Genomic DNA, 13,951 nt, shown 5'->3' on the forward strand with positions numbered 1-13,951 from the left:
CCGACCCGTTTTGAAGGTTAAGAAATGCCCAGTTCTCGGTTTTCACGGACTTCAAATTTTGCAGACGAGTCGGCGGTGGGTGGCGGCGACGGCGGCAGGGGCGACGGTTTCTGTCCGCTCTCGTCTTCTTGTTTCCTGTCCATTCTCTGCACGGTCAATCTCCCCGACGATTTATTGAGATTTCGTCGATCGACCTCTCGCTCGAAAGCAGGTTTCGATTCGATCGCCGCTCTCTGATATATGATTTGATGTGTATTTTCATAGAGAACTTGTTTTTAATTTGGGAAAATTTTGAGAAAGCGTAAGAGGTGAGCTTGGGATGGCTGTTCTGGAATCGAGTAACTCTAGTTTGAGTTCCGGTTAGGGCTCTGCCTTTTCCAGAACTAGTTCGTCATTCGGATCGGGACCTTTATGTAGTCATAAAACTTGTAAGCTATGGGTATTCCCTTACGGGACAACGAAATCATAATGTTTTGTTGTTCTTGCTGATTAAAGGTTCTTTGAGGCGGTGAATTTTAGGCATATTGTTCAAGCATGAAGGTGGAATTTTTTTCAGATGAAATAAAATGCAATCACCTAACAAAGTTTTAGAATTCATGGCCACCTCTGGTTTTACCAATTATTAGGGCAAATCCAGATCATTACGATCCTTTGTGTTGAAACGGCCAGCGGAGGACTTGCAGTAGGTAGTTGCTCTGGCTTTCTTTTTGTGAGATTAAATGTATGTCTTCTGTCACATGATCCTGTAAATGATTGCAGAATTTTGTTAGGAAAAAGAATTTTTAAGTCTCATTCATCAATTATTACCTGTAAATCTACTCCTAGTTAACGAGCAAAGTACTGTTTTTGGGATATCTTTTGATCACATATATTCCTGATGGCTTAAACAATAGTTAGCAATTGCTATAGAAAACCTATCCTATTTGATGATTTTTCAAATGTATATGGGATCATTCATGTTTGTGTCCCATTCAAAAAATAGTCTAATTTTTATAGCAAAGTGGAATTCAACTAAAATCGGTGATGCAAGCTTTCTTCTCTAAACTCCAACAGAAAATTGAATAGCTATGCTTTACAAATTTGGGGTCCTTTCTTTTTTTCTTACATGCTTATATATCTGTTAATATTGGTTAAAGAAGGTTTTAACACAATGTTGTGATGTTCTTTTGTGTCAAGAAAAAAAAGAAAAAACCAACAACAACTAAAACACTTTCTATTTATTTGGCAGAAATGTAAATCACGTGCTTATGCCTTAGGTTGCTTGAGGAATGAATCATGGGTCACGTTGAATAAGGATTAAAGTAGAATGAAGGGTGGGTTTTTGTTTCGATTCTTATAATTGGTTTAATCAGATTGGAAGAGTTTAATGAATGGAAAGATATGGTATTATTGATTACCAAAATAGCCATTTGTTTTGCATATTATGGAATGCTTATTCGAGATGTTATGCTAAGTGAAATAAAACCATCATTCTAGTGAATTGAACTCGTTTGACATAAGTCCATAATGAGATAGCTATTATTGAAATAAATTCACGGCATTGTTTTCATTTGGGAAATCATCTCCTCAAGTTCGCCCACAACTTGTCTTGCCAATTATCGAAAAACCTTGTTGTTAATGATAGATTCTAAAATATCCACTGTCTTGCATGCCATCAGATTTTTTTTTATCTCAGTATGGATGTTGATCTCAAATCCATCATATTTGTTAGGCATCATTTGTCTCTTTTTTATATGATCTGATCTAGATCATTGTTATTAGGCACTGCTGCCCCCATCATGATCTTTTCTGAGTTGCGGCTTTAAGAACACTTCTTAATCTTTTATTTCTTTTTTCTGACTTTTCATTACAGATAAGATGGGGATAATCAGAGGTAGTTTCTGCTTTCTAGTGGGGACTGGTTGTGGAATGTACATTGCCCAGAATTACAATGTTCCGAACATAAAGAAACTCATAGATACATATATGTTTGTGGCAAAGCACATAGAAGAAACTTACAGGAAGTCTAAGAAAGATGGCGACTAACTAGCAGGGAAGTAACATTTTCATTGATGTTGAATTACCAGATTTTCCATGGGCAGCACACATGTAGGATAGTTGAAGATCATTACAATTCAGCTGATCATGATTTGGTAAGAAAATATTTTTGCACTTCCTATCTTTCTAACTTATCGCATGGATGATGAATTTTGAGCTTCATACCATAAAATTTTCGTTTGTTGTGAATCGAGTGTTAATCATTTTTCCATCTTGATAACAACTCTGAGTCATTTATGGTTTTGGTGAATGCTATCCAATGCAAACTTTCATTGCTTCCATGCTCTATGATTCCATGGTCTGTAACTTTGAGATTAGATGGTAAAATTTGGTGGTTTTTTTTTTGTTGGTGATGCAGTTAGTTGAGTGTGCCAGTCCACCCTCTTTGCCCATGTCATACGGTTGTTTAAAGCTGTTTGGTTCACTCGACTATCCCACAACTCAATGTCTCCTGTCTTGCTAATCCACCTGACTTACTTTAACAGTTGAATAATAATATTTTAAAATGATGAGTAATTTATATTTAGTTGAGATAGAATGAATCAAATAGATTATTTTTGAAATGTGTAGTTGTAATTTAGATTGTCCATCCACCTAGTTGCAAGTCACGTTGATTTGTTACCTTTGATTACTTGACTGTGTCTGATGAAATCTAAATTAGCATTATATTTTTTGATTGATCTTTATAATTGATAAAAAAAATTTATAGAATCACATCGATCATCTTTAAAACATCTTTAAAATCAATTGATTCAAAGAATTTAATACTTAATTATCAAATATAAAAGCCTCAAGCTTTGAAATGTGTTTTTGTTGGAAAAAATGTTATCATGTCTTATAAATTAACAACAATACTAGATAAAAGTGTCATTGACGATCAATGATTTTCCAAGAGATTAAACTTTAAAAAAAACAAATAAATAGTAAAGTCACTGGTAGATCATCAACCATCGGAAGACAAACTTAGCTCAAGAATCTACAAACTGCACGTGTCAAATATCCATCCAAATCGAGGTAAAAATTTATTCAAGAAGCTTAATTAATATTTTACCACTTGTAGTATTTTTTATTTCCTTAAAACTGAAACGGTACTGTTGCAATGCGGAAATTTCACCATGGTGAGGTAAAGGTAGAAATCCACCTCGCAATCAAGAACAATGACATCGAAGTTTTCTCCTCGTTGGTCTTCTTGTGGTGGAGCTGAATCCTACAAAGAGTAACAAACATCAAAGGTTTCGTCGGAGTTGCCTTGACGAAACCACTCGATGCTTAAGTTATCTGGGTGTTTCGATGAAAAATGAGACAAAGTAATAGGAGAAGTTGAGTTAGAAAGAGCCCTTGCCCGAACATATACCTTCTCTTTTATGAGTGCTAGGTACCCATGGAGATCATGGGGAGATCATGGGAGAGTGGAGGTCATGTCCCATGTCTTCTTATATCCGGATGACTTGGTCCTATTGACTCGGCAACTCGACGGCTTGACAAGCCGAAAAGGCTCAACTGATTGGGAAGTTGGCTCAGCATGTCGGGAGATCGGCTTGGCGAGTCGATGAATCAGGTTAGTTCACCACGTGGAGTCTATGTTGATCAAGTTCTGATCATGTCACCCGAGTTTTTTGTTGACCGAGTCCTGCCACGTGGGCCTTGTTGTCTCCACCACATCGCAAGCATCCCTCTCAAGTAAAGGAGGATGTAGTCAGACTGACTAAACAAGTGTCATGTTAAGGACTCTGAGATCCTTAACATTAGGGTCCCATGTGGCCAAAGTAGAGTGTTTAATATCAGAGCTGAAAGGAAGAACCATAATGCAAATTTAGAAAATACAATAACTGCACTCGAATCTAGCAGGAAGACCTTAGCCCGAAGTCTGTTGAGGCTTAGGCAAGGAACCAATCCACGACTAAAGCCTAATCAGGAGAAAAAGTAGGATTGATCTCACGACTCCCGAGAACTCGTGGATTTGGAAAGAATTATAAGTTCGATCTCACGACTCCCGATTACTCATGAAGTCAGAGAGAGAATAACTCGATCTGTGACTATGTCCAAGTCAGGAGAGAATAATAAGTCTGATCTAATGACTCCCGAGTACCTGTAGAGTCAGAGAAAATAACTCGATCTACGACTATGCTTGAGTTGGAAGAAAATAAGAAGTTGATCACACGATTCCTACGTACCCGTGGAGTTGGAAAGAGAATAAGTTGATCTACAACTATGTCCAAGTCAGAAGAAAATAATAAGCTTGATCTCACGACTTCCGAGTACCTGTGGCGTCGAAGAGAAAATAATTCGATCCACGATTATGTCCGAGTTGGAAGAGAATTTGATTTCACGATTCCTGAGTATCCATGGAATTGGAGAGAGAATAGTTCCTACTATTATGTTCATGTCGGGAGAGAATAATAAGCTCGATCTCATAACTCTTGAGTACCTGTTGAGTCAGAAAGAGAATAACTCGATCCGCAATTATATCCGAGTCGAGAGAGAATGATAATTCGATCTCACGAATCTTGAGTACTTGTGGAGTCGGAGAGAGAATAACTTGATCCGCCATTATGTCCGAGTCAGGAGAGAATAATAATTGGATCTCACGACTCCTGAGTATCCGTGGAATTGAAGAGAGAATAACTCGATCCGTAAGTATGTCTCGATCTTACGCCCCCCCCCCCCCCCCCCTCGAGTACCCATGGAGTCAGAGAGAGAATAACTTGAGTGACTATGTCTGAGTCGGGAGAGAATAATAGCTTAATCTGATAACTTCCAAGTACTCGTGGAGTCAGAGAGAGAATAACTCAATTTACGACTATATCCGATTCGGGAGAGGTATGTCGATGGATGCCTTGATCAAAAACCAAGGGAGTTCAAGCTCAATCCGCGATTGTGTCCGAGTCAAGAGTGATTAACTCTGAAAAATATAATTGCTGATGGATATCACTGATCCAAGACGTGAGAAATTAGCTTAATCTGCGACTATATCCAAGTCAGGAGAGGAATATCGATGGACGCCTTGGTCCAAAATTAAGAGGGTTTAAGTTCGAACTACAATTATGTCTGAGTCAAAGAGAATTTTTAGAAGTACCCAAGAGTTTCTAGAGAAGAAAACAAACATATTTATCATTCATGGCAGAATTAGTGAATGAACTATAAAAAGATACTATAGGATTAGTAAATAATGACTTATAAAAGTTAGAAGAAGAACTCCTCAAGGAGAAATCCTCATAAAATTGCACATGATCCACTTTAGGATCAATGCAACATATTAAGGAATCACCTTGAATTTTTCTGTAAATTTAGAATCTCCAATAACATTGAATAGAAGATCATAAAAGCCTAGATCCAGCATTATTATTAAAAATATATGAATCCTAATTATCAAAACTCCTGAAAATTACTCTAATTATCAAAAGTTCTAAAAATTATTTAAAATAATAAAAAAATCTAATAAATCCTCTTGCATCAACCACTCAATTCATTTGTTTCTCGAGTTGTTCGATTCTGCTATCTCCCAAGTAGTCCGACTAAGCTTTGTCTTCTGTGTTATCAGACTCAATTTTATCTCTCGTGCCAATCGACTAAGCTCTGTCTTGAGTTGCCGAGCCGACTTAGTTCTGTTACAGAAACTGCTTAACTCAGTTTGATCTTCTGAGTCACCATTTAGCTTTACAAGGTGTCTAACAACTCAGCCTCCCGAATCAACTTTTAATTCGGCCTGCCCGTCGAGTACTCTGACCCAACCAAATACCCCGAGCACTTCTAACTCGGATTAGTGTCTCGTGTTCCAAGCTCTTCAACTCAATTGTCTCCCAAACACCTCAACTCATCTCGGTGCTCGTTTGACTTGACTTCCCTAGCGTTCCAATCGCGTCTCCAACAATCTTAAAACAGAGGAGTTCATCCAAAAGTTGTTGGTCCGGTAGTTCCGGGAGTACGCAAACTAATACGGATCGTCGAGGCTAGTGTTCAACACTATTTCCGTAAACGATATTGCTTCGCTACGGTGCTAACGGATAGTAGCAATTCGTTCTCAAGATACAACGACGAACGTCTCGGAATAGTAGCACTCCAAATTCCGAGACCGACGAACTCTCTCGTAGGCTTTTTGGACTCCGAATGCACTAGATGGGATGAATGCACAAGGAAGACTTGAATCGATGAATTCGATGAGTTTTCCATCATCTGGAGGGTTCTATTTATACTAAGTGAAGAGGTTGAGTGAGTGGATGTGACCCTTGAACGAGATCAATCTGAGCCGTCAGATCTGGAGGGTTGTAACCCTTCATATAGCCCTCTTGATCTCATCCATCAGATCTGAAGAGTTATGCCCTTCAGATCTCGCCTCTTGTCATCAGCCGTCGGATCTGAATCTCTTGATCCATTCGATCTGACGCTTCAGATCAGGTCTCATCCCAGCGGTCAGATCGTGACTCTTCGCGATCCATCGCTCCAGATCGCATCACACGTGATCCATCACACCTCTTTGATCAACGGTTGCCATCCCTTCGCCCAATCAACAGTCCAGTCATCTCTTCTTGCCCACGTGGATGCCACATAGGCATTGCCACGTCAGATACGATCCTGACACGTCACCCGAGTGCCACGCAGGCACCGCAATGCCACCTGGAGCATAAATTTAAGCTCCTCGCGACGACGCGAAGTGCAAAGTGCGCCTACAAAGCGCCCATTGCGCACGTGCGCACGTGGCGGGCTCACAGGTGCGAGCACCTGCTTGCCCCTGAGAAGAGAGCTCCTGGTCCTTTTGTGTTAACTCCATTAACACAACATCATTAATAAGGAAAGAAAACACATCGAAAATTTTCGATGTGGGACTATTCTCCCATATATTTTCTTATATATAACATTAATTAACAATTAATGTTATTTGGGTCAATTTTAAACAATTAATTTCTCATTCACCTTTAATCGGTTTTGAGCAAATTAATAGTCTAAATCTATCTACACAAATCGTAGATTTCAATTTTGAAGTCAATTACGACTTTCATTAATTGATGGCATTCTAATTTTTCTATAAAACCGTATTGATCCATTAAAACCCCAATATCCAACAAAAGTTTCTTTAGTCACTGGACACGGAGGATCTTATCCAAGTTCGCATAAGACAATAAGTCGGTGGCCGCCGTAGCTAGATTTTGATGTTCAATGCCACTCCCCATTTGTGATGGTGCCTCTCCAGAGAAGAAGCCCCACCTTGTACCTTAACCAATATATATATATATATATATATATATATATATATATATATATATATATAGAGAGAGAGAGAGAGAGAGAGAGAGAGAGAGGGGGAGTAAACAACTCCAAAAGTGGTGGGGCAGCTGAAGGAAGCAATTAGAAGAACAAGCCATTCCCATTCCTACTCCTCCCCTCTTCCTACTTGCAGCTGCCAGAGAGATAGAGATGATGCATGATGGCTTGAGATGGGAGCATAATGATGAGGGAATGGAGGGAATGGAGGGAAAGGCATGAGCTAGCTGCCATTAATGATGCTGCCAAGGTATGGATCATGCTCTGAGGAGCTTGCTCTCTCTCACTTCTTTTGCCTTCTAAAGTTGCAGCAAGTCCCTGTGGCAGATCATGATCTGATGAGGAAGATCAAATCCTTCACTTTTGTTCATACTTCTTCTTTCAGAAGGAATTTTATTCGCTAAAAGATTATTTTTCAACCCTTATTCTCTGGTGACAATTTATCACCTGAATACCCACAAGGGCCCTACGTCTTCTTTCACTGCTTCATCACACAGATGCTAGCAAAACATCAAGTCCTAGTTGATCGTAACTTGCCAAGTAATATATAAATTAATTAGGCTCTGTTTAATTTTTGTAAAAAATAATATATATATATATATAATATTTAATATTTAATTTTAGTGTTTAGTATGATATAAATTAATTAATAGTCGAGTAAAAATTTAAGTATATTTAGATAACATGAATTGAAAAAAAAAGTTTTTTTTTCGTCTTTGAATCCTCTAATGGCATTTGGGTGGCCATTTAGGCAAATAGAGTCTTCAATGCTACCTTACTATATTGCCGATCATGTTGGGATACAATCAAAATCTCATATTAAAAATATATGAAAAAGATTATGAATTTATAAGATAAAAGATATCTCTATTGGTATGAGACCTTTTGGATTGAGCCAAAAAATAAAACCATGAGAGCTTAGGTCCAAAGTGAACAATATCATATCATTGTGAAAATATTTTGATTTCATCAGTACTAACAAGTGATATCAGAACCATGGTCTATTAAAACCATGTAGAGACTCTCAGGAAAAAAATGAAAGAGATAGGGGAGGTCCGGACCATGAGGATAATGGTAGGAGACTCTCAGTAAAGGGAGTTCAGATCCGGATCATGAGGATAATGGTAAAAGACTTTCATTAAAGAGAGTTTGGATCCGGACCATGAGGATAATGATAGGAGCTCCAGTGATACTTTATTTGAGGGGAGGACAATCAAAGTCCTACATTAAAATTAAAATATATAGAAAAGATCATCGATTTATAAGATAAAAAATATCTCTATTGATACGAGACTTGTTGGTTTAAGCTTAAAAATAAAATCATGAGAGTACTTAGGTCTATATATTTTGATTTCATTGATACTTAACAGGCCAAGCCAAAGCTAGCTCCTCCATGACCATGCGTATTGGATTCTTTGGATGGTGCCACAAATAAGGGAAAGCAAAGCCAAAGATTCTACAAGATACTAATGAGCTGCCCTCTCAAAGAATCCAATGCTCCTCTCTCCCTCAAACGCATGCATGCATGCATGTCACTTTAAGTTTCTATTCTGCTTCTTCTCTCCTTTCTTTTTGTTCATGATTTTTTACTTTTTTTATCTTTCTTCTCTCTATCGAGTTTTTACTGAGCTCTGCACTAATTATCAGGGCTTGCCTTGTTGGGGTCCATTCCAAAAGCCTCCAAAATGTTTAAGATCACGTTGGCAATTGCAGATATCTCAGTCTACAGATCAGAAGGAAGCAAGGAATAATGGATCCCAGAAGGCATGGCGCAAGCTCCAAGCTTTTGATCGCTTCTCCTTCTGTTTCCTGTGGAGAGAATAACAACGAGGAGGGAGGAACAGAGAAGGTGGCAGAACCAGACCAGCTGGATCGAGAAGTCGACTGTTGCTACGCCGACGAGGACGGCGGCGATGGCTACCGCACGCCGACGTCGCCAAGCCGTAGAATTCCGGAGCCTCTCTCCTGCCCGCCTGCGCCCAGGAAGTCTAAGCCTTCTTCTTCTTCTTCGCTGCGGTTGAAGAGGAGGAAGAGGAGCAACGGAGCGGAGGCGGAGGAGGAGCGGAGCGGGAGCTTTGCCAGCTCTAGCCGCCCGGAGCTCGAGGACTTGGCTCCGGCGAGCAAGAAGGCTAGGAAGACGCTGCAGTGGAAGAATGCGAATGAAGAAGAAGATGCTGCTGCTGCTGTGTTTGAGCTGCATAAATGATCAGAAGCTTTATTTATTTTTCTCTCTTTTTAAATTTTTTTTTCATTTGTTCTTTTGATTGGATCTTGGATTTTGATCGCGACGCTGGCTGTGGAAATGATTGGATTTTGGTGTGTTTATAGATTGAATTTCTCATTCGCGTTGTCTGATCGTTCCTTCTGGAATTTAGGCGGCTGTCTTTTGACAGGAACACGAAGAAGCCATCAGTCACGGAGTACTTCCGTTTGTTTCTGGGTAAAATATTATTATTATTATTATTTAAATATTTGATCTACCGAATACATGAGCACAATTTATTTATTATTAGGGATAACTGCATATTTAGCATGAAAAATCCAACATCAATGTAGCATGACACTCACAACTGCATGCAATGGGATCCACTGTCAATGTGAGTGTTATGCTGCATTCTTGTTGGAATTTTTCATGCTAAGTATCATTTCTCTTATTATTATTGATGCGGCAGACGGAGGAAAACCTCCACGTGGCAGGCCATGTCAAAGGGTAGTCAAATGGAGTGGTAAAAAATCAGATGTCAAGCCCAACTGGATGGTTAAAGTAGGTCTTTCACGCAATTGATTCTCGACTCTTTCACTCAACCTCACCTACTTGTCCATCCGACTCTTTCAGTTCAATTGTCCTAGCTCGGCTTGATCACTCCTGAAGTAGAATGCACTCATGCAGACAACGACTACGAATATTCCATAACATGTGTTACTCAATAAATAAAGAAGCCACCAACAACTATCGGATCTGGTTTCTAAGGGTTGTCCGTCAACCATGTGACGGTCAATGAATGGAGAAGTCGCCAATAACTATTGGATCTGGTCCTCTCATTGGCTTTGGTGTGAGATGCTCTTCTGACAACTATATAAATCCTAAAGGAGATATGTATTCTATGCCATGAAGCTTTCGCTTATTTTATTTTTCTTCTTCTTATTCTATTTTCATACCTCAAAAATCTAATTTGAACGTCAGAGTGGCTACGCCAAGCTCCTTGACACCCAGTCTAACCTCAGACATTTCGGATGTCTTTGTCCTCATCGAAGTTGATAAACTCGCCTCCTTAGTAGTTATCTTCCGCTGACACATTAGACCCCGATCACGGGAATAAATTGACGTCGTATGTGAAAAATCGACTGAACTGAGACGTGGGGATGGTGGAGACTAGAAGAACTGTCGAGGGTTGTGCTTTTGCAGGAGATGAAGTCATGGTGAGACTATCACCATAGCCAGAGGTGAGTTCCAAACATTAGTTGATCAGGCGGTGCAACGGTCCTATAGAGGCTCCTTCCAATTCATTCAACTCTTGAAGAATATCTAATGCCTCAATCGAGGTGTCACCCGGTCGAGTTCGATGAGTTCAGCAGATCTTCTCTCTACCGTTTTAGCTAAACAATGTGGCAAGACCTTGATCCCACCCGAAGAGCACTTGGATGGATCGAAGGAGGGAGAGATGCCTCTCCCGAACCAAAATAAAGGCAAAACACCTTTATCTATAGAGATGCCTGCCCAAAGCACCCCATTCTCGACTTACCGCCTTATGTGACGAACTTCCACATGCCTCATCTTGGAGAATATATTAGATCAACTGATCTCAAGGACCACTTGGGTTGATTCGAGAACGTCGCCTTACAATATCAATATACGGATGACGTCAAATATAAGGTCTTCCTGACGACTCTCTCTGACTCTGCCCAACGATGGTTCAATCGATTGTCATCTTCATCGATTAACACCTTTGCCGACTTCAAGGTTGTACATTACTTTACTAATAGCAAGCGATATCATAAGTCATTGACCAACAATGGCTCAACCAACAATTATCAGATCTGGTTCCTTTATTGGCAAATATAACCTTTAGAGGAGGTACGTGTAAAAGGTCCACATTCTATTCCCTCGAACTATCACTTATCTTCTTATTATGCCCGTTCTATTTTTATACCTCAAGCAAATTTAATTTGAGGGTCGGAATGATCATGCCAAGCTCTTCGACATCCATTCTAACCTCTGATTGAGCTTGATAGATATTTTCGATAACTTCTTCCTCATTCAAGTCAATAAACTCACCCCCTCAACATTTGCCTTCCATTGACACATTATATCTCATTATTATTTTTGATAATTCAAATATCAATTTTTACATTAATCTTGAAGGTGACGATGAAACATGAACATAATATTATCTAATTGTTTATAATTTGAATAAAATGCAATTAAGTAAACGGGAGAAATTTTGATGAAAACAGATTTGATGTTAATTATTCATTTAAGATTCCACTTAAAGATCATTAATAGGTATTTATAACTATTTATTGGATTGTTTTGAAAAAAAATTAATTCCTTCTACAAAGGACACTTATAAGATTATCATTGTGGATTTTTTGTTGCTTCATTATTAGACTTAATGAACTAATTAAATATAAAGTAAAATAAATGGACTGTACAATTAAGTTTATGATTAAATGCAATACTATTACGATGGAGTTTAAAATTAATTAAAATATTAGATTTAACTAATATTGAAATTAAACTAAAGTAATGCTGTATCAATGATCTTATTATTTAAATGCAAAAACCTTTTCGTACATGCGTATTATGTTAGTTTATCATAATTAATTTTAATTTGAAAATAATAAAATATAATGTATTTTATAAAATCAATTAAATTGAAATGGATTGAGTAGATATTGAAATGATTATTCAAATTTAACTTATTTTTTTTTTACAAATTTAAATTTAGTTAAGTTTGGTTTGAATTTATATAAATTTTTTATATTTTTTATTATAACTTTTTTATTTAAGAGTTTTTTATTAATAAATATAAATTTTAAATTTTTATTTGTGAAGATAATTTATAAATATTATTTACGAATAACTCACCATTGAATATTACTTAACTAAACATTTATTTTAATGAGTTATTTTAAATTTATTTATTTAATTAATGATATATATTAAATAAATATAAATAAATTTTCATCAAGTTCAACATTAAATTATTTACTTAATATTTAATTTATTTATAACCCTAATTATTTTAATTATTACCCTTAAATATTAACATAATAAGAAAAAAAACCTTGGTTATTCCCATAATAGCCGACGGCCCATCATTCTCCACTGGTTAAAGGTTTGTATATATCGGGAAGTCTTCACATCCCCACCTTCTTCCACTGCCGTCTTTGCTTCTCTCTCCTTCCGTTGCGACTCAACGGCATCGGAGGATCAGCCGGAGTTTCCATGGCGGCATCTAGCCCGGCGAGCCTCCTGCTACAGAAGCAGCTCAGAGGTATAGATCGGTTCGCCTCTCGGATGGATTGGCCAGGCCGCTTAGGGTTTCGATCGATGTTTTGCTATACCAATGATACTGATGTTGATTAAATATGGTGATTCTGAGATTCATGCACCATCCTTGCATGATTACATGCTGGCGATCGTCGGCTCCTTTGTAGTTGAGCCCGTCGTCAGTTACATGATCTGCACACATTGCCACTCATGGGTTAGTGGTACATCAGGAGGGTGTGTGCAGTTGCTCTGTCATGCTCCGCTCGGCCGCTCAGGGGTAGTGGTTCCGCAGCGTGGTAGCATACAGGGATCCCTCCTTCGCATCGTGACACGAGGAGATGAGAGCTTTGCTCCCCCATATGATTTGGGGCAGGAGGATAGGTGTACTCCGACAGCATCCTGTCCACTCGGTCACTCAGGAGCAGTGATGGCAGAGTGCACAGTTGTCACAGCCCTACCCACTCGACCTCACCATCGTGGTGACGGTGGCTGACTGGCGTCAGGGGTGACCATGTCATTGCATCATGTGCATACTGCATGGATTGCATTTATGTTTGCTGCATTTTGGTTGTTGCATTTGTTTGACATGCACATACAGGATACCTGATGCATTTTGGTAGGAGATTCTGGTATGTACAGCTCTCTCATTCTTCTAGTTTTGTATTTCTTACTATCCTTTCAGGAGACTGTACTGTTATGACTATTACTGCTAGGGATAGTTTACTATACATGTCTATTGGATATCCGCTGGGTTCTTTGAACTCACCCCGTTGATTACATTCTTTTCAGGTTGATGTCAGTCTGGAGCTGCGCTGCTAGTCCCCTATCGAGATGATGTCTTCTCTTTGGTTTTGGTTTTATTATGTTATCGATAGATATGTGTCAGAACTTGATCTGTCTGATGGATTTTCATATATATGTTTCGGTTTGTGGTATGCATGCTATAGTATAATAGTTGTGGTTATTATCTCAGTTTTAGTACTTGTGATTTAGTTTTATTATGTTTATGGATAGTAGCCGTGTAGGCTTATTTGTGGCCTTGTAGGCCTTCTTGTTATATATGTGTATACAGGGAATTGCAATTGTTACAGGGGAGATGCTGTCGAAATTTTCGGTCAGCCATCTCCCGGGGCGTGACAATTTATTTGGTATCAGAGCGAG

At 38.6% G+C, this 13,951-nt stretch overlaps 2 protein-coding genes across 3 annotated transcripts; both read left to right on the forward strand.

The window, feature by feature from the left end:
* Positions 1-76: 76 nt before the first annotated feature.
* LOC141825521 (uncharacterized) lies at positions 77-2,325 on the forward strand. Its single transcript, XM_074712901.1, has 2 exons — positions 77-211; positions 1,853-2,325. Exon 2 carries the CDS (start codon positions 1,858-1,860, stop codon positions 2,023-2,025), a length of 168 nt encoding a protein of 55 aa, XP_074569002.1. The 5' UTR covers positions 77-211; positions 1,853-1,857; the 3' UTR covers positions 2,026-2,325.
* A 5,022-nt stretch (positions 2,326-7,347) lies between these two features.
* On the forward strand, positions 7,348-9,607 carry LOC141825763 (uncharacterized). 2 transcript variants are annotated; one of them, XM_074713151.1, is made up of 2 exons: positions 7,348-7,546; positions 8,944-9,607. In XM_074713151.1, exon 2 carries the CDS (start codon positions 9,047-9,049, stop codon positions 9,500-9,502), a length of 456 nt encoding a protein of 151 aa, XP_074569252.1. In that variant the 5' UTR covers positions 7,348-7,546; positions 8,944-9,046; the 3' UTR covers positions 9,503-9,607. The 2 variants fall into 2 exon arrangements, with proteins under 2 accessions (XP_074569252.1, XP_074569251.1); XM_074713150.1 differs by having other exon boundaries at positions 9,010-9,607.
* Positions 9,608-13,951: the final 4,344 nt, after the last annotated feature.

Source organism: Curcuma longa, chromosome 3 (genome assembly GCF_044706935.1).
Source record: "Curcuma longa cultivar G26 ecotype Majalengka, Jawa Barat chromosome 3, ITB_CL_G26_1.1, whole genome shotgun sequence".
Classification (NCBI taxonomy): Eukaryota; Viridiplantae; Streptophyta; class Magnoliopsida; order Zingiberales; family Zingiberaceae; genus Curcuma; species Curcuma longa.

Coding starts and splice junctions, on each gene's coding strand:
- LOC141825521 (XM_074712901.1), top strand. CDS start 1,858: ATGGGGATAATCAGAGGTAGTTTCTGCTTTCTAGTGGGGACTGGTTGT.